This window comes from Eublepharis macularius, chromosome 7 (assembly GCF_028583425.1).
Source record: "Eublepharis macularius isolate TG4126 chromosome 7, MPM_Emac_v1.0, whole genome shotgun sequence".
NCBI lineage: Eukaryota > Metazoa > Chordata > Lepidosauria > Squamata > Eublepharidae > Eublepharis > Eublepharis macularius.
The window spans coordinates 33,849,865-33,876,865 of record NC_072796.1 but is presented as its reverse complement, the minus strand read 5'-3'; the positions used below and the strand labels follow the sequence as shown (position 1 = coordinate 33,876,865).

Below are 27,001 nucleotides of genomic sequence, written 5' to 3'. Positions count from 1 at the left end.
GGACTCTCTAATATTAAAATATTGCTTTTCAGTTCCATCAAATTCTTAGATTGGCAATAAGAATTATAACTGAGATAAATGCTGCAGTTTCATAGCTTAAAATAGGGCCTTTTGTGTGTGTGGTGGTGGGGGGGCAGTTTTGGAAACTTTCCCCTGCACACCAATTCTGCCTTTTTTGCTATCCAGAAGGCAGCAGTTGTACTCTGTGTGGTTGCAGGGTGCTATGTTTCCCCTCTTTTTTCATCAAATGTTGTAAAAATGAGAGTGGTAGGCACTGGCCTCACCTTGTTTTGGCTTCAGGGATCATCATGTGGCCAAATCTCATTGACTACATGGCGTGGACCTGAAGCTAAAACAGAGTCTTATGTTTGGCACCTTTTGGTTTAAACATAGAGGGAAAGACATGGAGCCCAGTGCTGCAGAACATAACCAAATATTCATATAGACCAGTGGTGCCTCACAAACGGAGCATGATGGATACAGCTATCGAATTGCATGCAAATAGCAAAAGGCCCAGTTTTCAGAGACTCACCAGACGCTGCTGGAAGATCTGAAGTGCTGCAGTTTGATCCGGCATTGTTTCTTTTTGCATTCTGGTGCTTTGCATCAGTTCCATCCGGTGGCTCGCTTCGGGCTCTAGGACTGCTCGCTGGAGCATTCTGATCCACAGAGGCAGAGTCCAAGGCACAAGTGCACTGTGGGGAAGGTCCATTCTCTTTTAAAGAATCTGCGGTACTGCTGGGTTTTCTGGGAGATTCTCTAGGAGATACTCCACAGGCAGGGCAGCTATTTGTCACTTCAGGAATCAGCAAGGAGCCACTTGTACCTCCACTCTCTGTATCCCCTATGTTGTTACAGTTGCAGTGATGACAAGAACTCTGTGGACATTTGTCAGTGCAGAACTGAGGAGAGTCAGTTCTACATGAAAGGCTGGAGCAGCAACAGTTCGATAATTCCGCCAGGCTTTCAGTTCCTACAAAGCACTGACTTAAGCTGTCGTTCTCCCCCACTTCCAGTGGCTCAGAGAATGGCGAGGCAGCTGTGCTGTCAGGCTGGCTTAGTAAAGGTAGGTAGCAACGGCTTTGGGGGATTCTATCCAAATACTCATCCTCTGTGGGAATCTGCTGAAAGTGGTTGTCTTCTCTCTCATCCCCAAGTGACAGCATTGGGAAGTCCTCTCCTGATTCATAGTGAATTGTGTCAGTATCAGCTTGATCGCACACAATGGGATCCATTGGGAAACACAGGTTGCCAGAAAACGAATGTTGTTCAAGGTTCAGCTGATAAGTTCCTTCAAAAAGCAGAAGACCTGAAGAACTCGCCACATTTGTGTTTACAAATGTTTCTATGGGGGGCTCCTAAATGGAATCCAAAGAAAAATCCTCTTTAAAAAGATCGCAAATAGACTTTCTTTTGGACAATGAAATGGTAACTATCTGAGGATGCCTCTAGATGAATTTGTGCACAGGTTCTCCACATGGAGCAGCCAGGAGCCTTTCCGAGCCCATGGTGCAATTCCAAGACCATTTGGACTCTCCTTAGAAATTTTTTTTAAAGAAGCCGTTCCCCATAGTTGCCACGGGGCTGCGGAGAGCATGTTAAAATGAGTGCATTCCTGTGCAGAAAAGTACTATCTAGAGGCACACCGAGGACTTATTGGACTTGAATATCATATATACACTTTGGCTGCCTTAGCATAGTGGCTAAGAGCACGAGCTGAGTCCTAGGAAGTCCCTTATACAAACCTTGCACTTCCATGAAACCACTAGGGTTGGATCCTGCAAATACGTTCCACTAGCAGAGGCCTATCCCCTGGCAGAAGAACGTTCCATACAAAAAACTCCTCATACGCTGAAAAACTACAGAAAGTTTCATGCTATGTAGAAGCTTCTGTTGCTCATGTTTAGAAATGTTTTGCACCACTGTCTTTTTATGCACATTTTATGAAAATGTGCAGGATTTAAATTACAACTGAAATAGTGAGGCAAATACAGCTCAAATACAGCTGAAATAGTGTGGCAATGAAAAAGCATTATTCTATAGAACATATCTCTTGCCTTTGTCAACACAGAAAAGTTGATGACAAATTTTCAGTAAAAACCCTCACAATCGAATTTTGTAACATCCCATTGATCTTAAGAAGATGTTACTCAGAACAAAGCTGACTCTCCAGGACTTTAAAGCTAGGAGATCCTTTGTGGTTCCCTATTCCTTGCAAACTTGCCATTCCTTCCTGCCCCTCCTTATGTGGTATGGCAGCCACTGAACAGAAGAAGACAAATCTGTGACCTTATTTCACTGCTTGTCGTGTTCTGGCTACCAAGGAAAGCAGAGACTCCAGAAAGAATCAAAGAGTGTGGAACTATGGACAAGTCTTAGCTTTTCACCTTTGTCCCTTTTATCTGCATGCAGATTTCATTCGCCCAGTATTGCAGATCTGCTGGAAGGACAGACAAAGATAGGATAAATTAGACCTCAAGCAAATTGTCATTATATCATATATCAGTTGTGCGATGCCGTTTTCATTCAAATGCTGATATTTTAAGAATGTTCATCCTCGGAAAGCAATAGTATTCAGTACTAGCAGCTGTGTGGGTGGGAGCCATGTCTCTGGAGCGTCTTCCCATACAGCACCAGTAACCTCTGAATCACATGGATAAAGCTGATGACATATTATTGCCTATCTCCAATATTCTTAGATTACAGATACGAAGGTCCGGGGTGGGGTGCGGTACCCAGAAAACTTTTGTCATATTTTTTCTTCCTATTTTTTCTTCCATTACTTGAGAAAAATGGGGGGGGGGAATCTTATTTTTTCCTGTCTGGGGAGGAAGTGTTTTCTTTCTCTTCTGTATTAAAATGTCACTTAAGCAGCACTGTAAGAAGCCCAGGAAAAGAATAATTTAAGTGGGTCTTTTTATAAATTGGCTTGCTTTTTTTAAAAAATCTTGTTTTTATAGTTATTCTATTGCCATTTATTAGTTTTCATATTTCATTCTCATTATTTATTGGATTTAAATATTTTAGTTTTATTGTTATTTTTAAAAATGCTGGCTATCCTTGAGTCTTTTTTTTTTAAAACAAAAGGCAGACTATAAATGCTGTACGCAAATAAATACATTTCCTACCATGTAGCTGGTAACGTATATGTCATTCCTAAACCATATACAACTCAAGTAATTATACCAAACTGAGTGATGGATTACAGCCATAATCTGATCCTGTACCCAGCAGGCCAGTTAAGCCCACTGGCCAACACAGAGTGAAACACTAAAGCCAACTGATTTCAGCAGACTCATGTCCAAACTAGACATTATGTTTCACATGCAACCGTTACTAGGGATTTGCAGCCAAATGTCAATTGTGAGTGCCCTCCGGGGACTCAATTCTGCAGTGTGTGGAGACCCAATTAAGACTGAGACTGTGGTGGCGGGGCTTCGACCGTTTCCTGGCCCAAAATGGCCCTGGACAGTAGCATTTGCCCCAAGGGTGGGAGGCTGACATGTAACCTATCAGTATCTGTGCAGCTCCCCAATGGTGTATTCGTTTGTAGCTACTAATTTCAACATAAAAAGTCACAAAATAGTAGGCATATGGTCAGATCTTATGAACCATAAATAAAAGGAATTCTCTTTTGGCTGGTAGCCTCTGCACCCCCTAAAAATCTGCCCAAGAAAGGCAGGGGAACCTGTGGTGGGGATGGCTTTAGCAAGAAGGGAAATCAGTAGAAACCACACACCCCTTGCACAAACCCTTGCTCTGTTGCAGAAAATCTCACGGAAGAGTGGAGGGAGCAGTATGTGCTGATTTCCCCTTCAAGCTGCTCCCCCCCGCCCCCCCCCCCCGGACAGCATCCTCCGACTCTCAAGAGGACTTGGGGGTTGGTCCTCAGGAGACTCCAGGGAGGAGGATGAGAGACGTATTCCGTGAATGCATTTTTTTGTTCATGGTGTGGAGGATCCAAACTTTCATTCCTAAATTCAGTTGGGAGGAAACTATTTTAAAACCCACTTTTCCCAAAAGCCCAGAATTTGTGCAAAGAAAGACTCCTAATTAAAAAAAAATTATTGCAACCTTAGACGAAGAAAAAAGGAAGATGTGCCTGTCTGGACTATTCATGCCTAAAATAGAACATTCCACACCAACTGGGTCTTTGTTCCATGTCATGTGCCATCAGGCTATGACTGACCTGTTAATGATGGTGCTGTGAGCAAAAGATTGGTTGTTTTTTCTGTTTCAAGAATCATCACATGAACTTCCAAAGGAACAATTATAAATAGCCCTGGCAAGATTCAAAAGGAACACACGCACCCCACCATCAAATAAGCTCACTGACTCCATTGAAATAGTGTTTCAAAGAGGTATGTCCCATGCTTGTCCTTTATTAGGAAAAACCTCGCTTAGTAGTTACTATGCTTGGGAAACAGTATGTTTGTTTACGGTGATCTGTCAAGTATATATTTCATTGTAAGATGGGAAGCCTCTCTCACACTGCAACAATGCAAGCAAAACCTGTACCTTTTGCTAATTAAAAAGTCTTAAATCAAAATCAAACCCCAGATGTAGACAGATATAATTCAGATTAGATTACTTTCTGAACTGACCAATCTTCTTAAATGTTTGATTTGGAGTCAGGGCTATTACTGGTTTCCATCCTATCCAAAGGATTATTGCTGCCCACAAAACCACATAAACCATGCCTGCATGCATGTAAACTGACTCACAGCCTCACCCACAAACCAGTAAAATCAAAATACTTGGAAGCTTCTGAACCCCTAAAACAGTACCAAACCAGCTCAGCTTCCAGTATTTTAACTTAAATGAGTTGTATGTCAGTCTGCAAGTGCCACAGATGCCAAGAGCTCCAAGTCCAGTGGGTTTTTTTTTTAACCAGCATGGGAGCTCTGGGAAAGCTCAGCAGAAGAGTAATAACTTAACAACAACAACAACAACACATTTATTTACCACCTTTCAGGACAACCTAACACCCACTCAGAGCAGTTAGCAAAGTGTGTTATTATTATCCTCACGACAATCACCCTGTGAGGTGGGTGGGGCTGAGAGAGCTCTGAGAAGCTGTGACTTACCCAAGATCACCCAGCTGGCTTCAAGTGGAGGAGTGGGGAATCAAACCCAGTTCTCCAGATTAGGGTCCTGCTACTCTTAACACACTTGGCAAGCAAGTCTTAAATACAATCCCTGCTGTCTTCAATTACAGGATCTCAGCGGGGACAGGGAAGAGCTTTCTGTGCCTGAGACCTCAAAAACGCCATTGTCAGAGCAGATAAAACCGATCCTCATAGATCAGTGATCTGTTTTGTGATAAATCAATTCCTGTGATTGATGCAGGGTGTTTCAGTAAGGGAATCCCAGTCATTTAAATGGAGGAAACTGTTCTACAAGGACAAAGGAGTGAATACATGTTCTCACCACTCAAATGAACAGAGCATTGGAGTGACCACAGCAACATAGATCAGGGAGAAGGAGAACATGAATTGCACAAGAACACTGAAGCCTTTGCACTGGCAGTAATTTCTCACAATTCCTCTTCGTTTCAATAGGATCTCACAGGACTGCATCTTGATGGACTGTGCCCATTGAGTATAAATACCCCTTTTGTATTAGGAGTTTTAATTTGGGGAGGGGGGATATATCATGTGAAAATTCTTAGAGGGGATATAGCTTCAGGTGCATTTATGAACAGTATTACAAATTTGCTAAAATGCCGAACTTCAAAAACATACCACAGATTTTTTTAAAAACCCTACTCTCTACTTGCGTTAAGGGAGGAGAATGAGGTTGCTAAAATAAAAAAGGCAACTATAACATAAGAAAGCATCATTAGGCACTACATACCTGTCAATACTTTCCCCTTATTTCGATAGTATACAGCAAGGACAGCAATACCAACTAGGGCAACAAGGAGTGGAGCAACCAACATATAAAATAATTGGTTTGTTTCTGTAAAATTAATCAAAAAATGTCAGAGCAGTCTGTAGTAGGTTTAGTGAAATAAGATTTATATTAACAGAGTTGCCAAACCGCTTATTTGCTAGTTTTAACATCTCAAGTTTTTTTTTTTAAAAAAAATTATGGAAAAACAATCAGAGCACTATTTGGGCTTCACGTTTGAATAAATTGTTACATTTCATTATCTTTCTTTATATGACACATTGCTAGCATTCTGGAAGTACGCACATCCAAATGGGAAATTACATTATTACCAGTGGACATTAACAGTCCAGAATGTGTGCAAGGCTCGGAACCTGCCTAGAATTTCTGCAGGCACACGTAGGGGTGCAATTTTTGCTGCCCCCCCCTTGCAGCAACCCCCCAAAATGCTGCACCTGATGGATGGGGAACCCCCAGGCATAGCTTTGAGGAAAGTCTTATGTGGGAGGGGGAATCAGTGAAAATTGCCACATGCTCCTGAAAATTCTATTCAAAACCCAAGCCAGGCATTCCAGTGTTACGTAAATCCCAGAGGAAACCCCAAGCCAGTGAACCTAGGCATGCACATTAGGATATTTCTGACCTGAAATTGTACCCCAGATTGGCTGTTTTGTTTCAGCATGGGGCTGACTGCAACAACAAAATGCACTCCTGAAATTTCAGGATTCCTGAGATTTATATCCCACAATTTGGGGATGGGGGGTGTATTTTGGCTTGCATTGAAATCAGTGGGGTAAATGTGGTGTCGGAGTTGGAACATCAGGACTCCCACCAGTGTTTTCAACAGGCGTTAGAGCAAGAGTCCAGAGTGGTGGTAGACTTGACATCTAGAGCTGGACACCAAGTCTACTGCCCATTGAAAACAGTAGCAACAAAACTGGGCTCTGTCCGGAGGCTAGTTCTATCAGTGTTTAATATTCCTGAACTAGAAAAAATTACCTGAAACGAATTCCCAAAATGGTATCAATACTACTGAAATATTGGGGGAAATGTAATTAAGTTTCTTCTTAAATACTGAAACAGAATTAAAACAATTTTTTTAAAAGTATGTACTCCTGATTGAAACTCACCTGTGGCCCACCAACTTCCAGTTGAGAAGAAAAAAACAGGTATCTAACTTGTTTAAAACTAAAATCTTGCTGCAGATCCAACATAACTCTGTTCTGATTTAAAACAGCATACATGGGCCAAGCTACACAGGACGAATGACACTTGAACAGCAAGTGTATTTCTCCCTGTTCACTTGCCCTCCACTCAATCCACTTGCCGTTCAAGTGTCATCCGTCATGTGTAGCTTGGCCCCATCTTATGAATAACACAGAGTGGGGGCGGGGTTAGCCATCACTTCCTACTCCTGAACAATGGCAGCTTATATACTGTTAAATTTACCATCTTGTGAAGCCATGATCTTCAGAAGTTTCTCACACACCGCATCAGACCTATCGCTGCCAGGAATTTTTTCCTCAGTTCCAAGTGCTGTGCAGCTTCAAAAGAAAGGAAGAGAAAAGAGGAAAAGAAATACAACGATGAACCACACAATTTAGGGCTACTGAAATATGAGGACAGATTGTGCCTCTCAGATATGTGGTCAAGCTGAGGCCTCTAACTGAAGGTCAAATATCTTCTTAATCCCCTTTTCCTAGTGAACATCTACGTAAAAGCAACTTGTGATATGCCATTTTCATACTATGTTATTTATTTCAAGATGCTGAAGCACAGAGCATTTTAATATTTACTTAAATTAATATGGGTTAAATATGCAAGAACACGCATTCTAACTTTCAAACAGCAACTACTATCAATGGCAGATTATTAAATATTTCACACCCAGTCTCAAAATAACACAGAAAAATGAAAGAAACGCCAGCATCGTGAGGTAGGCTCAATATTTTAAATGCTACTTTAATACAAGAGTTCTAGGTCATTACACTTACTTAGTCCAGGATCTGCATTCATCCGTGGAGGAAGAGACATTAGAAAAGGACCCCGTGGGACACGGTTGGCATTTTGCATCCTTGTTCTCTTGTACTATGAGAAAAATAACAAACAACCCTGTTAAATTGCACAGTTAAGACAATAGGCATGGAGCCATAAAGAAGAGTGGTACAAAAATACTTCAAATAAATAAATAAATAAATAAATAAATAGTTATTTTTTAAAAATTTCATACTGGCAACGTGTTAATTAACATAAAAGGGCTTTGTCCTATTCTGCAGTGTAGAAACTTCAGCAACCCTCCCCCCCCCCACTGGTTTGTCAAAGGTTCTTCATTTTCTTCAAGGGGTTACAGTCACATGGGCAAAAGGCAGCTGCAGTTTTAATTTGGAAGTTTCCAAACATTTAATCATTTATTTATGTTATTTAATAACCTCCCACATGGTAGCCACAGGTAAGAAAATGAACTTGTCCATAAAGAACCAGAAAGTCAGGAAAGCAATCCTCAACACAACAAAATTTAAAAACTAGCTATATTTAACACTTCCAAATTTCATAACTTAGTCATTTATTTAGCACATCTATTATCCCATTTTAGGGCTGCCAGGTCCCTATACCCTCCCAGTGTGTGTGTGTGTGTGGGGGGCATATTTACCAGGAGGATTTGTGCTCCTGGCACAGATGCAATGATGTCACTTCTGGAAGTGACATCATCACACTGGCAGCACTTATGCTCCTGCGATTTGTGCGGGATCATTCAGTCCATGGGGGGGGGGCAAAAATTTGCCCCTGTGAAGTGCTGGAGCACGCCCATTACCGGAGCAATGATGTCACTTGAGGAAGTGATGTCTTCATGCCCTGCCGGAAACACACACGCTACATGCTTGCCCTGGAGGTTTTTTGCATCCCAAGCCTGTTCCCTGAGCCTTTACCCCTCACCAGCCAGGTAAGAAGTGGCGGGGGGCAGAGGCTGGGAATGGGGGATCCTCCGCCCCCACCAGGGGAATAGGATCCCTATCCTATCTCTCCACTTGGGGTAACCAGGGCAACATATCTTAGAATGCATATGGTGCAGTGTGTAGTGATATGAGTGCGCAACTAGGATTTGGGTTCCGATTCCCACTCTACCATGGAAACTTGCTGGTGACCTTAGCTAGCCAGACAGACACAATCTAAAGTTCTCTCACAGTGTTGTTGAGAGGATAAAATGGAAGAGAAAAAGATGTCAGCCACTTTCATTGCAGAGAAAGGCAGGGTACAAATGAAATACAATTTTTAAAAAATATGCTTCAGATTACAGTGGAGTCACACAGTTTCCCACCACTGTGATATGAATTTTGTGTAGCCACTTCATGGGAGAATGAATACTTCAAAATAAGATCAGATGACAGGTCAATCTGCATTTGCCCAACTTGATTACTGAACACTGCTGAACACTACTGAACGTGCGTTGCATCAAACCATTCACAAAGCCAAGGTGACCATGGATTATTTTTATATTTTCCTCTGTTCTATGACTTGTTTTGTTTATTGATTTTCAAAAAACCATCCCATTTAGGAGAGCAAAGGTGAGATTAAAATGTCTTATTAAATAAAAAAAAATCTCTGAGTGGGATCAGCTTTTCTAGTGGTGAAAAAGGGAACAGAGGTTTTCCCTTTGAACACAAAAAGGTTACGTTAGGGATTATAGAAGCTTCATGGAACAAAGCCATGAGGGATGAAGCTGTAGTAAGGAGGGAGATTAGGTGAAGTTGAGTGAAAAACCCAGTAACTGCTACATGGATTCCCGAGACTGAAATGGGTAATCAGTCAGAGTGAAACTGGGCGCACACTGCAATGACTTCTAAGCCTCCATATTCTACTATTTGGCTCACTTCTATTAATTGGCCTGGTTCATATACCCTCATGGCTAATAATCCTCTTTACACAGTGAAAAAATAAGTACATGATCTATTCCTCACCATGCATAAACATAATGTGTGGAGTGGGCGCTCCATGTAGAGACCCAAATCCATGAAGAAGACACATCTGCAAAACTCTTCTTCATCAAAAAAGCATGGGAAAGATTGTGTGAACTGGGCTTCTACGTGGAATGTCCACCTCACACGCTACGTTCCACGTGTCAAAATGGAGAGGAGAACCCATCCATTTCTCCTCTGTGCACAGTGGCTTGGCTGCCCAGTTAACATATGAACTGCACCATGACTTCTACATTTAGAAGTAATTGTGGACACTTTTTTGGTTTGTTGAATTCCCAGTTGAAGACAATCATTCTGAAGTGTGATGCGAGAGTTCTGATTCCGAACACACATTCTCTGCTCTGAAAACGAATGTGTTGCATGCTGAAAACCAGTTCCCCCATGCTTTACAATGCATCTTTCTCTCTCAATGCCTTCCCCTTGTACGTCAAAAACAACATCAAAATCTTACTGGGATACTTCACTCCAAAACCCGGAGGGCATTTTGTGTTTCGCCGACAGCAATCACAGTCTTCGTTCCAGTGGTAGCCAGCAATGCAAGCACATTGTCGGTGAAATGTGCTGTTTCCTGGATGCACTTCTATTAAAGCTTTCCCTTTTTTTAAAAAAATGGCAAAAACAAACAGGGCACATTAACAATCAAGCTGTGCCTCCTTCTTTCGAAATACACAGCATGACATAAAATGAGCCTACACCACAGAGATGGCAGTCTGAGGATCCATGTTGGTTGCTGTTCACACACTGTGGAAAGTTCCCTATTTCTATTTGACAGTTTGAAACACTTGGCAGAGCGATTCCTGCTGACACAAAACAAGGATAGTTGACTTGGCAAGCAGGGAGCAACGCAACACTTCTCTCCAACACTGTCTATCAATAATGCCATAGAGGAAAAGATAGGGAAACAAGCAGGGCTTTTTTTCAGCAGGAACATGGTGGAACGGAGTTCCGGAACCTCTTGAAAATGGTCACATGGCTGGTGGCCCCGCCCCCTGATCTCCAGACAGAGGGGAGTTTAGATTGCCCTACGCGCCGCTCAGTAGTGCGGAGGGCAATCTAAACTCCCCTCTGTCTGGAGATCAGGGGGTGGGGCCACCAGCCATGTGACTATTTTCTTCGAGGGCAACCCACTGAGTTCCACCACCTCTTTTCCCAGAAAAAAAGCCCTGGAAACAAGTAAATTTATTCACTTAACTATTTTAAACCTGTTTTTCTCTCCTATGGGTACTCAAAGTGGCTTGCCGCATCATACCCCTTCCTTCATTTTCCCTCAGAACAGCAACCCTGAACAGTAAGTTAGGCTGAAAGAGTGTGACTTGCCCAAGGTCTACCCTTCTGGGGTAGAGTGAGGATTCGAACCTGGGTCTCCAAGATCCTGGCCCAACACTTTCACCACTACACCACACTGGTTATGAAAGAGTAGTAGAAGGAATGGTGACAGGTGCTCAGTGGAATGTTGTATGTTCATGATGGATTGGCTAAAGACTGTCCCACAGGGCCCAAATTGCATCCGGGTATGCCATTGCTCACCTTGCTTGGGAAGACTGCACGGGTTGTTCATGACATTTCATAGTCAAGGTCAGGGGATGTTTTTAGAGGGATATGAGCCTCTTCTGCTCTTGCCACAGACTGTCTGCCTTCTCCTCATGCCTCCCCCTTCCAAAACTAGGTTCTAAGATGGGGTGTGTGTAATGATCCACTGTTTCCTTTCACCCACCTCAAAGCCAGTTTCTTGACTTTTGTTTTACTGGTAGAGCTGTGATGTTTCTGTGGTGGTGGAGAGTGCCCTCAAGTCACAGCGGACACAGGGTTTTCATGGCAAGAGACTAACAGGAGTGGTTTGCCATTGCCTGCCCCTGCAACCCTGGTCTTCGTTGGAGGTCTCCTCCCATCCAATTACTAACCAGGGCCAACCCTGCTTAGCTTCTGAGATCTGACGAGATCAGGCTCACCTGGGCTATCCAAGTCAGGGCATGATGTTACAAAGAGAGGCTTATAGTTAGTTTACTTTTAAAGGGTTATGTTGCTAGCAGCTATAAATAAGTAATGCAAAGCCAGCCCTGCACAGCGTTGTGTAGTGGTTAGAGTGCCAGACTTGGAAGACCCAGGATTGAAGACCACTCTGCCACGGAAGCTTGCTTGGTGACCTTGGACCAGTCACACACACTCAGGCTAACCTACCTCACAAGTTTGTTGTGAAGATTAAATGGAGGAGAGAAGAACGCTTTGGGTTCCCTTTGGGGAAAAAGGGAGGGTACAAATGAAGTAAATAGATAAATAAACAAACATATAATATCCTAGTGCTACTAATACAACCATACAGGTCAAGACCTAAGACAACAGTCCTCATAGCACTTTTGCAAATTAGCCTTACCACGATCACATATTTTGTGAAGCAAGCATTTTTCTTCTTCATTCCAGATGTCCATATACTCATTGGAACTGCAGGGCTGGCATATAGTCTCTGAACTGCCGGAACATTTGGCTGACATGTATGTTCCTGAAAGGAAAAGGAAAAGAGACAGGCTACATCTTGAGCTCTACAAAGTAACAGATCAACCTTAACATTGGCTTAACTCTGATATAATAATTATTCCCAGTTCCTTACTTGGGATATCATTCATCAACACATTGAAACCAGGAGTTGCCAGCTTTTGAGTTCAAATACGCTGGCCCCAGATAGAGGCTGAAGTCTAATGCTGGGAAGAAGCCACCCACCAGGATGGCATTTGGCAGAATGGAGCTGATCATGAGTGGAGCTTGAACAAGATGGAGAGTAGCATCAATAGCAGAAAGTCTGAGGGCCAAACTACAAGTGACGCCTTACACAGGTTGGACACTTGTCAGCTTCCCTCAAGTTTTGATGGGAAATGTAGGCATCCTGGTCTTGCAGCTGTAATGGAGAGCCAAGATGTAAAACCAGGACACCTACATTTCCCATCAAAACTTGAGGTAAGATGACAAGTGTCCAACCTGTGTAAGGTGTCACTTGTAGCTTGGCTCTGAGAGCCAAAACAGATGCAATGAAGATTGCAAACCTTCATCAGTCTGTAAAAGGAAAATTGTGCACACATGATTTATATTAGGGCCATGGAGAAAAGAGGGGTTTAATCTATTCTTAAAAGGTGTACTCTGACACGAAGAATGTGCTGGCTTGATAATGGGGGCTACACACAGACCTACCTTTAAGCACATAGAGCCAGTTTGGTGTAGTGGTTAAGAGCATGGGACTCGAATCTGGAGAACCGGGTTTGATTCCTCACTCCTCCACTTGAAGCCAGCTGGGTGACATTGGGTCAGTCACAGCTCTCTCAGAGCTCTCTCATCCCCACCCACCTCATAGGGTGATTGTCATGAGGATAATGATAACACACTTTGTAAACCGCTCATGTGGCATTAAGTTGTCCTGAAGGATGGTATATAAATTGAATGTTGTTGTTATTATATGGGAGGTAGTGAGATATACTTATTTGCTCCCAGAGACCAAGGCTTGATCTACAAGTGCAACAGAATGAGGCAATAGAATTCTGAGAGCAGAACCACAAGTGACAAAAGGCACAGATTGGACACTTGTCAGCTTCCCTCAAGTTTTGATGGGAAATGTAGGCAGCTTGGCGGAATGTTGGACAAGTGACAGTTGAATAGTCCATTGGACAGCAGTCAGAGAGCGAAGCTGTGAGACCAGGAGGCCTACATTTCCCATCAAAACTTGAGGGAAGCAGACAAGTGTCCAATCTGTGCCTTTTGTCACTTGTGGTTCTGCTCTGAGCCAGTTGAACTAGCTCAGGCTAAGAATCACAAGAGTGATTTCTGAATGCTCCACTAACTCTCCTAATTATTCCTTCTACATCCTGTCGTGCAGCCCTCTTTTGGCAAGTGTTCCTTAACAGAACCAATGGATGTCAGCCCCAGCTTTTTGTCTTATCCCCTTTTCATCCCTTTACTTCATAACCTATTCCCTCCTTGCCTTTTACTACAATGTACTCTTTAAACACCACTCTTTCCATGTTTCATTAAAACCCTCCTATTTCTTTGTCTTGTCCCTCTCCATTCTCAACAACTGAAAATGCTGTACGGAAAATCTGTGCCTGGCTAGAGCATGTTTAAGCTATACCACTGCAGATCGTGGCAAGCAGAACAGAATGTTACTTCTCATTTAAAAAACTGGCATGTCAGAGGTAGCCTGGCACCCTCTCCCTAGGTTTTCTACAGGTCAAGCCAGAGGAAACTCTGGGAGGTCTATGACTAGGCTTTGCAAGTATCTTATTTCTAATAGCAGCTACGGGTGGCTCCAATTCAGATCTTTCTGCTCGTACCATTTACTTGACCTTACTGTGGAGTTGCTATTTGCCCTATTGAGGAACATATATAGGCTGTATACAGGTGACCTACATCATTTCCTCATAGGAAAAACAGCAATTCCATGGGGCCAACTGAAAATGGGGAAAATGTATGGGGAGGGGGTGGTTCATCTCTGCTATGCCTCAGAGCCAAGCTACAAGAGACAAATTACACAAGGAGGAGCACGTGAAGGGAGTTGCAATGTCAGCCGGGAAGTTGAGTTTTAAAAGCAATCGGAAGGCTTTGTCAATTTCCTCTCTCTATGGAGCCAGTGAGATGGCTGCTCAGAGGGTTTGTTTATTTCCTGTTTGCTTCCCCAATGCTCTGTCAGTTTCACTTCCCCTTCTAATAGGCGAAGAGGAAATAAACAAACCCTCTGAGCAGCCATCTCCCTGGCTCTGTAGAGAGGGGAAATTGATAAAGCCAATCTCTTTTGAAACTCAGCTTCCCAGCTAACATTGTGACTACCTTCACGTGCTCCTCCTTGTGTAATTCGTCTCTTGTAACTTAGCTCTAAGGCCTGCCGCTGCTGTTTACAAATAAAAATTCTTGGAAGACTCAGTCATAGGTCTCTCAGCACCTTATCTGTTATGATCCTCTTTGAAAGGCATGTTTTACTTAGAGCACCTAAAGCAGGGGTCCCCAATCTTTGGAATTTTGACACAGTGTGGTGGACTCAGCAACAAAATGGCTGCCACAAAATGGCTGCTGCAGAAGATGAAGCCAGCCACAAAATGGCTGCTACAGCTTACTTTCAGTCACACAATGAAGATCCTTGAGCTGTGGAGTAGTTTCTGCCAGAGCAATGTTTTTAAAAATCTGCAGAGCCAATCAATACTCCAATGGCCAGTAGAACCCATGCTTTGCAAAAGCCTCACCCATTTTCTAAAAACATTTGGTAGGCACCATGAAGTGTATCAGTGGGCACAACTGTTCCCACCGGCACTATTTGGAGACCCCTGAGCTAAAGTTTGACATGGTACATCCCAGAACTTTTTTTTTTTAAATCTCAGTGAGAACCAGCCTCTGAAACCTTTGAGACTCCATTCTCCTGAGAGGCTTTTTGATCATCATAGAGAGGAAAGAATAAAATTAGGAGAGAATGTTCATTTGGTTTACAGCTACCTACCAAGCAAAATTCTCTTCACTGATGTAAAAGTATAATCTGCATTCTTATAACAGTAAAACAAAAGCCTTAAAGGGGGGAGGGATTCGATTCCACTTGCAACATTAATGAGACAATCAATTATCCATTGCAAGACCGTTAACTAGTGAATAAGAATAATATTCTAGAATATTTACCTGGCTCACATTTCATGCAGCATCGCCCCAAATATTCATAATATTGCTCGTTGCTACAGGGTGGGGTGATTTGGAGGGATAACTGGAAGACAAAAAAAGCGCATTTTAGAAGGTGACTTTTGACCGTGGCTGTAAAGTACCTATACTGATACAGGTTTAATAAATGTTTGACACCTGGCAATTTGCCTTTGGACAACATACTCTATCATTTTGGGATGTAAAAGGTGGGATATAAACTTCTGCTTGGGTTATCAGCCTTTTTATAGAGCCAAATTACATCTAATTCAGAACAAAGGTTCAATGAAGAGCCAGTATAAAAAGAGTCCCTTTGCATCTCTGAAAATATACAGTTTAACATTACTGATAATTCATATGTGGATTAAAAATCTGTAGTTTCCACAGCTCCAACACTGGTTGTTGCAGTAGTAGCATATACGAGTTCTCACAGGAGTACCCTGAATTATTGTTTTAGTGCAATGGCATACGTCTGCACATGGTTTAGCTTATCTGTATAATTTCCCTTTCCATGAACCATCTCTAATAAGCCCTTTGGTCCCATAAAAACCTTTGCCTGCCATTCTTTTCACATACTGGTTATTCTAGCACCCTCCTTACCCCTTCAAAATGCCTTAAATATTTCATTTCCTTTTTCTTTTTAAAGAATATATATGATGCCTTACTGAGCCACAATTGGTTCTGGTGCCATAGATTGCAGAGGCCTGCATTTCCATTCCTTCTCTCACAATGAATATCTGCTTTTTATCCTGGAAATATAGGCCAGAGCTAAAAGGTAGGGATCCGAAGTGTCCGCCGGTAGAGGGCAACCTCCTGGCAGTTTGCCTGCTTGACACCCAGTGATTATCCCAGGCACAAGCACAGTGTGTGCGCTCCCGACGGGTGCGACGACATCACTTCCAGAAGTGCTCTTCCATCACTTCCATGGGAGTGCTCTTGCGGTTTGCTTGGGGCCGATTGTCAAAGTATTGGCCCGCACAAAGCCAGGAGTGTGCATGCACACTGTGCACGTGGGAGAAGCCCCGTGTCAGTGAGTACCGGGTTCCCCTCTTCCTTCTGGGAGGGTATAGGGAACTGGTAAGCCTATCGAAGGGCCAGATTTCATATTATACTGAAAATCCACAATTTAATCTTTCAATGTGCTTTTTTTTAAAAAACCCCTAAAAAGCACCTAGTAGGAAGCCTGATTCAGAGCGCGGCTGTGGTATCAGGAAAAACAATTTTTCAAGAAAACCTTTTCCTGTGCTTTTTTCTCAATTTGAACTGCCTTCGGTTATCCTTGGTAGGATAAGGTATACAGTGTGGTGGAGTTAATTGCAATGCGGCAAGTAGTTTTAATTGTGGGAACAGCACGGGGAAAGTTAAATCCCCATCGTACCTGCTGCTGCATCCCCAACACAAATCCTCTTGGGTGACTGCTTTTTAGGATCAAAAACTGTGTCAGGGGAGCTGATCCTGAGTTTCTAACACCCTGTATAATTTGGCCACCATAAAGCCAGACAATTAGTCAGAAGAAAATTGTAAGTGGTTTAAAGTTGTTTAAAACAGGTTTTGATACCTATTTATTTTGCTCCACTGGTATTCTGATTAACTGAGTTTGACAGTTTTTTAAACAACAATACAAAAAACTTGCAAAAACCTATTTACTAGAAGCTGCAACAGGCAGCTTTTCAGTGGCTGCATAGTAGCTCATGCATCCCCTAGAAAATCCAGGAAAGGTCATGAAAAATCAGTTCTAGACTTTAAAAAAAACCCAAACTTTTATTTCATAGGATTTTTCTTTGTGCTGCTTAGCTGATAGCTTCATTTCTAGTGTTCTTCCTATTCCTAGGGGCAGAAGAGTTACGCAAGTTAATGCAAGTGCACAAATGTATGTGTGGTCTTACATTCACGTGCTGCCTTCCCCCTGAACAGAGCACGTGTCCACTAATTTCATAGGCTCTTTGGTGTGCAAGTGTTCAGGCTTGCTACTACAGAGTCATTAGTGCAGAGAGTTAGTTTTAGTCTGTTGCTGCCTATGTGCTATGTTCTGGCTGGGTTCCAGCAAATGATACACAGACACATCCGTTTGGTTGGAATGGCCACAACTTTATTGATTACAGCCAGATTGGAGCATTGGCCAGGCATATAGGTATCGATCCCCATTGGCATTGTAGGCCCCATGCTGTTCGGTGCATACCATTCTATCCCATGCTAGATCCACATACTGGCAAGTGATGTGCTATCACCAGCCATGCTGGTTGGCCCTTGGTTCCCTTTCCGCCGGGGTGAGCCGGTCCATCTGCCCTGCTCACCCTTTACGATCTGGCCCAATGCCTCAAAACCACCACAGGAGGAAGGCCAGAGGCCCGACCCCCCACCAACGCTCCAACAGCTGTAGCAAAGTTGGAGCCACATTCCACCCCACCCCTAGGTGTTCCCTGACTTTGGTACCCAGAAGAAGATGAAAAAAAATCCAAGAGGCCCCAGCCAATCTGGCCCTTGCAGGGAAAAAATCCCTTTCCTTCATGGCATATCTTGCTTGACTCTCCCCCGCCCCTTTCCATCTGTTATACCTCACTTAGTTGTTGTTGGGATAAAATGGACAGCATAATCCAAGATTGCTTAATGCTGCATAGATCCAGATCCTCTGGATTTATGCTGCTGGTTTGACTCTGTTTGGTGGGATGGAGCCAGTAAAAGTTCAGTTACTTGGCTGAAATCACAGCAGCAGAGGCATTCCTCCCCTCTTCCCCTTCAGAGTGTTAAACAATCCCTGATAAAGCATTTTGCATACCACTTTTCTAGAATACATGAGCACATTTCCCTGTTTCTTTTCTACCACCCCCCCAACCTGCACTCCTACAAAATAGCCCTGGTGTGGCTGTTCCTTCAGGAGTGAGCCCAGGAAGTGGCGGCTGGCAAAAAGGAAGCTGCCTCTCCTTCCCATGCTCGTGTGCAAAGACGAAGCGCAACAAGGGATGCCATCCCCCAGTCTTAGAGGACCTGGGATAAAACTCATGCCAGTCCATCCATAGGCTCAAGAAGTCTGTGACTGCATGAGCAAGAGCACAGACAACTAATGGGAAAACCTGTTTAAGTCCGTACAGTTGCTTGAACTCACGTAACTTGTCACATCTCATTCTGTTCTAGGACTGAACGGAACTTGGTAACATGCCAGAATGAGGGGTGGTGATGTACTATTTCATTAAAGAAAAAATTGACAGCTCTTTACTAAGCACCACAAACTGAATAAACTATGACCTGTCCCTGATATCTCACCAAAAGACCAAATTTGCAACCTCATTTCACCCACTACCTTGATTTCTTTTAAAGGAGCAACTTCCAAGCTAAGAAATATTAGATAAAATAGTCTAGAGAGATATGTTAAAGAAGGGGAAATTCCCAGCTTTTAAAACAAATATAATCCATTCTGTTTTAAGCTTGAGAACTAAACTAGCCATTTGTGATAATTTTAGGTTATTGTCTGAAATGATTTGGTTGACTTGTTCAAAGGTTGCAAGCACAGCCCACACATGGTAACTAAAGCACCTGGACTGAGATACGAAGGCATAAAATGGATGTTCCATCTAAGATTAAGATAACTAAATAGTAAAGAGTGCAGTAGCACCTTTAAGACTAACCGACTATACTGTAGCATAAGCTTTCAAGAACCAAAGTTCTCAAAAGCTACAGTAAAGTTGGTTAGTCTTAAAGGTGCTACTGGACTCCTTACTATTTTGCTACTACAGACTAAAAAGGCTAACTCCTCTGGATCTAGGATAACTAGAGAACCTATAGTATTCATAAAAGGAATTTCTCTATTAAAACTCCTCCCCCCTCAATTTATAAAAAATGTCAAAATGTCGATTACAAAAGTAAAAATAGTTGCAGCACGGCAAGTGAGGTTACCAGCTGGCTGAAGGCAAAAAAACTCCCTTGATATGTTTTTTTTAAAAAAAAATAACAGCCTGATCTGTAGAAATCAGCCAGTGAAGTTTTTTTTATCAGTATTTATCGCCTGCTACGATCTGCAGATCAAGTCCCAGTCAAAAGCCAAGAATGTATGGCAAGGAATGGCATGTAATAATGTCCAAACTGACTTTTTGTTATAAAAAAAGGCTTTAGTGGGTTGTGGTTCTGAAAGGAGGAGAAGACTGTCAACCCTTTCCTTGCCTTCCAGCAACTTTTCCCTTTATGCAAGTGTGCTTATGATAAACTTGCAAAATCCACCGAGCTAGGAAAAACAATGGGCCTCCAGAGACAAGTGTGCATACATCATACATAGCAATAGCTCTGGCATATCACCATCGACACTCTTGTCTCTCTTTTAGGAGCAGGGCTGGCTTGCTAATGAGGTGACCTGCCTTGGGTTGAAGATTTAGGGGGATGGCACCCTCCCATCAAGGTCTTCCATTTACCTACCTGGGATGGGAAATTACCAGTACCTAGCTTCAATTTCCGGCCCCCAAGGAATTGAGGAGAGGGATAAAAAAATGGCCTTTACATAATAACACTCTAGGAACTCTCCTTAGTCGCTATCATAAAAACCAGAACTTGGGGAGGCAGCCTAGAACATTAACTGGAAGTGATGCCATGTCCTCCCCAAACTCCACCTCCCCAAACTCTGCAGACACTGTCCCTCAAATCTCTCAGCATTTACTGGGGCAAGGTTGAGAACTTCCATTTCTCTCATTGCCAACAAGCTGTCCCCCTGCCACCTCTGCCCAACAGCATAAGAAGATTGTCTTCCTCACCTCTGCTCTCCCTGAATCTTTAACAGTTCTAGCAGCCCATCTATGCCATTTCCAAAACTCTAGAACAACAGGTAGCCTGCCGGGAGAAAGAGATTGATGATATGATATACACAGTATTAATGGTTGTTGGCTTGGATGCAACCCTTGAGGAAAGTCTGTCTGAAACAGGCGTGCAAGCCGGCTCCCTATCAGGATAACGAAGCCGCCCTGCTTTCCAGCATTTGCTTCAATTAGAAGCCTAATATGCCTTTTGCACTCAGTTGTATGATGTATTTCTACACTAAAAGGCTGTTTGTGTTGTACTAGGAAAAGTTAGTTTGTACTGTTTAGAGACAACATTGTGGCATATGACCATCTGTAAACTGGTTAAACATTCTGTCTGTTATGACTCCTGTTTTCGGCGGGACTACAGTTTGTTAACACTTATTGAGCCGCAAGTATTGACTGTGTAACCTTGAATAGTTGAGCACTTTAGTAATTGTATACTTTTGCACATTACAAAAACTTTACACTATATTTTGATACAAGAATGTTTGCTACATGGTATATATTCATGAGTTCATGAGTTTGCATAGTGAGTTTGTCACAGTTCACCTGTTGTTCTAGTCTTTCCCGTGATTCTCTCTCTGCTTCGTAGTTCCAAAATCCTTGCAAGATTCCTGCTCCTCACAAGAGTTCAGCCACCTTTTCTGGTTGGCCTTTGCATGGCAATAAAAATGGTGGTGTGTAAGATTTCCGCGGTTAATGTTATGAGTAACACAATAAGACTCATAAACAAGACTGGATGCATACCTAAATATATTCTATTCAATAACAAAAACCACTAGCAGATACAACACAACAGCAATTTCACCATAACCAGCTATAACTGCAGATGCTCTTAGACATATTCAAACATGAAACAACCTGAACTCTCAAGAAAGTAAGTAATCTTGTACAGTGCTTTTTTTTCCTTTAAAAAAGAAATGCCGGTACTCATGATGTTTGCCACCTTGAGGGGCCAGGCCTGGCTGCCGAAAGAGGTGCTGGTACTGTGTATCGGTGCTTGGATGAATGCAATCCTGCCCTCAAGTCATAGGTGACTTATGGCGACCCCTGGTAGAGTTTAATGGCAAGAGACTAACAGAAGTGGTTTGCCATTGCCTGCCTCTGCAATGCTAGTCTTCACTGGAGGTCTCCCATCCAATTACTAACCAAGACCAACCCTGTTCATCTTCTGAGATCTGACAAGATCAAGCTGTCCTGAACTATCCAAGTCAGGGCTGCATTGGTGCTTACTGTGCATGTCCTATTGGGCTTTCTGAACACTCGGAAAATCAGAGCTTTTTTCTGGCAGTACTGGTGCTTACTGCCAGAAAAAAAGCCCTGATCTTCCAAGTGTTCAGAGAGCCCAACAGGGCATGTGTAGTTTGCCATGCTATTTTAAAGAGAACAGAGGCAGTGAAGAGGGAAAAAGAGTTACCTCCTCCAGCTCCTGAGCATGAGTAGCACCAGCACTGGTAAGGCATGGGGTGTGGAGTGAGGCTGCTGCCTGAGCCTCCAGTGGAAAAACACCTTGAACCACCACTGAATATGAGCAAGTAGAAATTTGAAATCCGCAGAGAGAAAATTTTGCGAAACCACTTAAGAGCTCCTCCTGATTATTCGTTTCGGCTCTCCTAAATAATAATAAGCTCTTGGCTGCCTGGGTCTCAGGAAGACTTCTTTGGACACTCTAATGAGCACTGCAAACCACGATACAAATTGAGTCAATGCAAAACATGTCATTATACTGCCATTACAGGCCATTACAGGCTATTACAGTGCTTTTAGAACTGCACGGTGGAGAGCAGCTTGCCTATTAGAAATTCATTGCTACAGCTGAACTTTGGTTTATTGGTTATTTGCTTCATTTATAGACTGCCTTTCTTGATGAAACTCAAGGCAGATTACACAATTCAAAACAAGGCAATAGAATCGGATGACAAACAATGCAATAAAAAGATGTATTGCCAAACTGTATAATAATACAATTAAGTAGGATTGCAGAATTGGAGAACAATGCATCAAAAACAGTATCATGTATATCATAAACAACACAGTGAGAACTGCAAGGGCTCAGAAGATGAAACTATATTTTTAGTCAGAAACTGTATTTTTAGTTACCTTTAAAAAACTCCACTAAAATAAAAAATATGTTAAAAATGAACGTAAAAGTGAAGTTGCGCTCATCCTCAGAAACTCACAGCACAAATTCCATTGCTAAATAATTTACTACTATGCATTACTCACTAAGGATATGTAAGCTGATGGTGTAATTTGTTGATTTCCCTTCATTTACTGCACGCATTAGCAGAAACTCAGAAGGGCAATATTAATTGTTGATATCCATGCACATGTTTTCCAGTATATTCAGCATAGCTGCGGTCCCACTGTTCTACAGCACTGGTGGAATGTACTATATAAGATGCTCATTTTAGAAATGCAAAAAATGGGGAGATAAAGCAGTCAAAACCCAAGGGTTGGATTGTGGAGCTCTGTTCCACTTGCAGGGGTGCTTCCTCCAGTGGGAGGAGCATTCCTCTCATGGAAGATAGTTGGAGCCTCTTGCATCAAAGGAAGGCTCCTTCCACCAGAGGAAAATACCTCTGTGAGCAGAATGAATGCCGCAAGAGCCAATCCAATTATCCGAATAACAAAGAACATTTTCCTATCATCATTGGCTGGAACCAGACTAAATTTTCCATTGGTAGAATGGAAATTTCCTGCCTCCCTCTTCCCACTGAAGTCTACTGATTGTGACAAAATGCTGCTCCTGAGGGACAGGGGGCCTTAAGGAATAATATAAGGGGGGTCTACAGTGAGAAGGAATGGATATAAACTAGTCTTGATTTAGTCTTGATCCTACCTCTTATCTTGGAAAGTTGAAGACTTGCCTTGCTACACTAAGCCACAAGTCCATCTAATCTAGCTTTCTGACAGCAGCCAGCCAGATGACCTCTGGAAGTTCACAAGGAGGGTGTGAAGGTAATAAGCTCCTTCGGTTTGTCCCTAATACTGTGCTTCTGAATGTGGAGAGGGTTTTAAATGTTTTTCTCTCCTATGGGTACTCACTGAATTTGCCCATGAATTGTGTAGTATACTACTTATTGTGGTGTTCACATTTTATCAGTACTTTCTGTCAAATGATTAATCACACCAATAAACAAATAATACAGTTAGGGGCTTTAACCCTGCAAGTAACTTGAGAGCACTGAAGGAAACTCACTAAACCTCTCTAGAGTTAACTGTAGAGATCACCTTGTGCGAGATCTTCTACTGAAGTAAACTACTCTAGTTCCCCAGCGTTTCTGATACAAAATGTGGTAACATTAGGGCCGATTCCAGATGGCCAGAAATTGCGGTTTTTCTGTGGAAATAATCGCTTACCGGCCACATGTTCACTTTCGTCTCCATCCGCTTTGTCTCGCTGCGTGCCTTGCCATCCCGCTTCCGGATGTTCACATGGCCAACTGAGGTACCCGGGATTGGTTGTTTCCTCCCCATCACAGTTGACGTTGGGGGCCTTCATTGGTTCGCATTTCAGTTTTTTTAAAAAATTTTTTTACGTGTTTTGCGCAAATGCGCAAATGTGCAGGTATGCGAATACCCAGCGTCAACTTTTGTGCATTTGTGCATTTGTGCACTTGTGCGCATTTGCGCAGTTCAATGTGCGCAAACGTGCGACTGCGCAAATGGCGCCCGGTTTTAAAAAAAAATTAAGGGAATATTGTTGCCGGCCGGCCGGCAAAGTAAGGAGGGAAAGGGGAGGGCCTCTCCGCGGCGACGAAGCGTCCAGAAGCGTGCAAACCCACAATACGGCGTTCACACCGTCCGCTTCTGGAGCGCAACACAGCGCCATGAACCGGAGGTAAGCAGGGACGGGACATTACGGGTTTTTACGAATGAGGTCGCTGGAAAAGCGAAAGCACTCGCTTTATTTGTGCCCGTCTGGAATCGGCCCAGGTGTGGTGCTTGGCAGGGCAATGCAGACAACCGATTTAGCAAGCAGTTATACACACATTGTGGTAAGTTTGCACTTGGTCAATTGTCATGTGTAAAGACCCAATGCCTGGTTAAAAAGCAGACACATATTGAGCAAAATGCTACTCTCTTTCTTTTTGCTTTCAGCCTCTCAGTTCCTCTTTAAACTGGAAATGTTAAGAGTTAAATAAGGGCAAGGTCCTAACTTTTAAGGAACAGTACACAAATCTGCTACAGAATACACTGTGCCAAACTGTAGAGAACAGCAGGAAATCTACACACTTAAGTCTCAGTCATGACACTTCCTCTTATCTTGTGAGCATTATAATCGTAATACACACATTTATAAATCCTTCAGCCTTTATAACAAAAGGAAAGTCTATTGCAACACTATTTCAGCCACAATGGGAGTGCTTTGTATGGCACTGTTATTCCGCCTTCTGGATAAGGATCTAGCAGTAAAGCCATAAAACACCACTTTCTTCTTTTTACAATGAGGCAAAGAGAAAAATAAAGTCACCGATCAGCGCACTTGTTGACCTTGACTCATGTTCTTACGACACTAGAAGTGCTTTAAGAAAGTTGCCGTTTCTTCCCAACACAGCATGGACCCAGTTCAACTGCACTCTTTTAGGGGAAGGTCAGCATTGTGCTTGAGAAAGTGAATGTTAAGATGAGGGGAAGTTGGAGAGGTTTGAGAACCAACGTGGTATAGAGGTGGGGAGACCAAATCCTCAATAAAAGGGGCAGGGATGGGCCACATAATACTGTTTTGAAGAAAGGCTGGAATAAAACGTAATCAATACACTTTAGCAATTTAAGTGAAACGTTTAAACAGACTGCCAAGATCTGTTTCTTCTCTCTTGGCTGGCTCCAGTGACTCTCACATTTGCTAGTTTTGGGTTGGTGGTGTAACATTATTTTCCTCGGCATTCAGACCTGCATAAATCGTATCCAACCTGTACACAAATCAGGCTCACTTAACTACCTTGGTTGAAATTGCCCCAGAGCTGGCAGCAGCCTTGCAAAGAGCACCTCCACTGTCTTCAATGGTCTCCGTTAACAAGCTTGATACACCGCGCACATGCGTTTGTGCAATCTTGCAGTCAGAATCTTTGCTGGCACCAGTCACAGCCAGACAAGATGAAGTATATTAGTCATGCACCCCCCCTCCCTTTAGTATATAAGAGTATCAAGCTCAGACAGAAAGGTATATTGGAAGGGAGCAGCAAAACTCCAACAGATACCCTTTAAATGTGGTTTTGAGAAACATTAGTTTATCGTGCTGTTGAGCAATCCAGCTGCACCAGAAATTGTGTGTCACGGACTGCTAAAATTACTTTTCACTCAAGTGACTGTTCAGAGAGAGACACACATCACTGACGGAGGATACAGTTTCAGGGGCCTTTTTCTTTTTGAAGAAAAATAAAAGGTGGGAGAGCTTTCCACAGGGGGTTTCCATAGGCCTTTAGGCATATTCATGCTGACCAGCGACCAGAACCCTCTTGCCTATGATTTCATGGAGATAATTTCAATGTTTTGAAAGGTGACATTTGTTTAAGGTGTGTGAAGGTAACCGTAACCATCTGGGATTAGGAGTAAGAGCCTCCAGCACTCTGCAGGTGTGGCTTCCTGAAAGGCATAAGTAAATGCCCTTCTTTTGAGCAATCTTTCAGGACAGCTGACGGAGACCTTAAGCTTTCAGCTTACTGTACTAGGAACCGAGCCCTTCGCTTTTTCAAAATCTGGCTAAAGGCAATGGAACCAAACTGTTTTATTAAATTATCTTATTGTTTTAAAAATATTGCCCTGCTTTTCAGCACAAGATAAATGGTCAGATGATCGATTTATGATGCAATCAATAGTCTGTTGCTCCTATGTCTCTCCTTCAAGAAAGTACTTGAATTAATAGACAATGTTGCTTTTCCTCCTCTTAGGGCTGCTGGTGTCCTATGCTCTGCAGGCTGGCCAGGTCTGGGCTCCGGTGGAGTAGGGCCACCAGCTTGGCTAGACTTGGGACTGCACACTGGAACACAGAGCTAACTACAGGTAGGGAGCTAGAGCACAGGAACTGCACCTAGTGAACCCAATGAGCCAGTAAGGCAGACTTCACAAGCTTCAGCCTAAATAGGCTGGGTGTTAATCAGGCTCAGCTGCAGGAAGCACCACTCTCAGCCATCTCCTTTGGATTTACAGGTGTCACACAGCCAGTCTGGCACTTCACTACCTTTGCGCCACATCAACCTGGGCTTTCCACCATCGCTGTTCCTGTGGAGTGAGAGAGGGTCCTCAGGGGCTATGGGCTCAGGTTTATGTCTTGCTCGGCAGAGGCCTAGTAGTTATCTTAGTGGCTGGTGGCAAGGGCTCACTGGCAAGCTCTGGCAGGGTGGCCTCTGGTGCTGCTGGGGCGTGGTCTGCAGGTGTCGGGCCCTCCCTGATCCCACTGGTCCTCCTGGTTCCCTGGCCTTGGCTCCTCCTCTGAGCCCTCCAAGTCAGAGGCACTGGGCTGGTCAGAGGGGGGTCGTGACACCTGGTAAAATGCCGCTCATTTTTTTGTTCAATGAGCTTATTGAGAATGGAATGCAGAAGCACAAACTGTCAGCGCTGGGGTGGGGGCATCACCGCTGGGAAGCCACACAACTTCCTCACCCAAGGCTGCCATGATGCTTTCCCATGGCCAGGGCTCCATCTGCAAAGAGGGGTCTTGAAAAGCCTCGCTCAAAGTGGCGAGAAGCAGTTCAT

The 27,001-nt window shown here is 43.2% G+C and overlaps 1 protein-coding gene across 2 annotated transcripts in view; it reads right to left on the bottom strand.

Annotated features, from left to right (window-relative positions):
* The window catches only part of TNFRSF11A (TNF receptor superfamily member 11a), a 62,813-nt gene that overhangs the window by 6,127 nt on the left and 29,685 nt on the right, over window positions 1-27,001 (bottom strand). The window contains exons 2-9 of one of the 2 annotated variants that reach the window (XM_054984303.1): window positions 15,507-15,588; window positions 12,238-12,363; window positions 10,318-10,461; window positions 7,887-7,980; window positions 7,342-7,436; window positions 5,857-5,961; window positions 2,388-2,440; window positions 533-1,358 (exon numbers count right to left, since the gene is read on the bottom strand). In XM_054984303.1, coding sequence (XP_054840278.1) covers window positions 533-1,358; window positions 2,388-2,440; window positions 5,857-5,961; window positions 7,342-7,436; window positions 7,887-7,980; window positions 10,318-10,461; window positions 12,238-12,363; window positions 15,507-15,588 — 1,525 coding nt within the window. The remainder of the gene's footprint in view (window positions 1-532; window positions 1,359-2,387; window positions 2,441-5,856; window positions 5,962-7,341; window positions 7,437-7,886; window positions 7,981-10,317; window positions 10,462-12,237; window positions 12,364-15,506; window positions 15,589-27,001) is intronic. The other variant, XM_054984304.1, reaches the window with a different exon arrangement.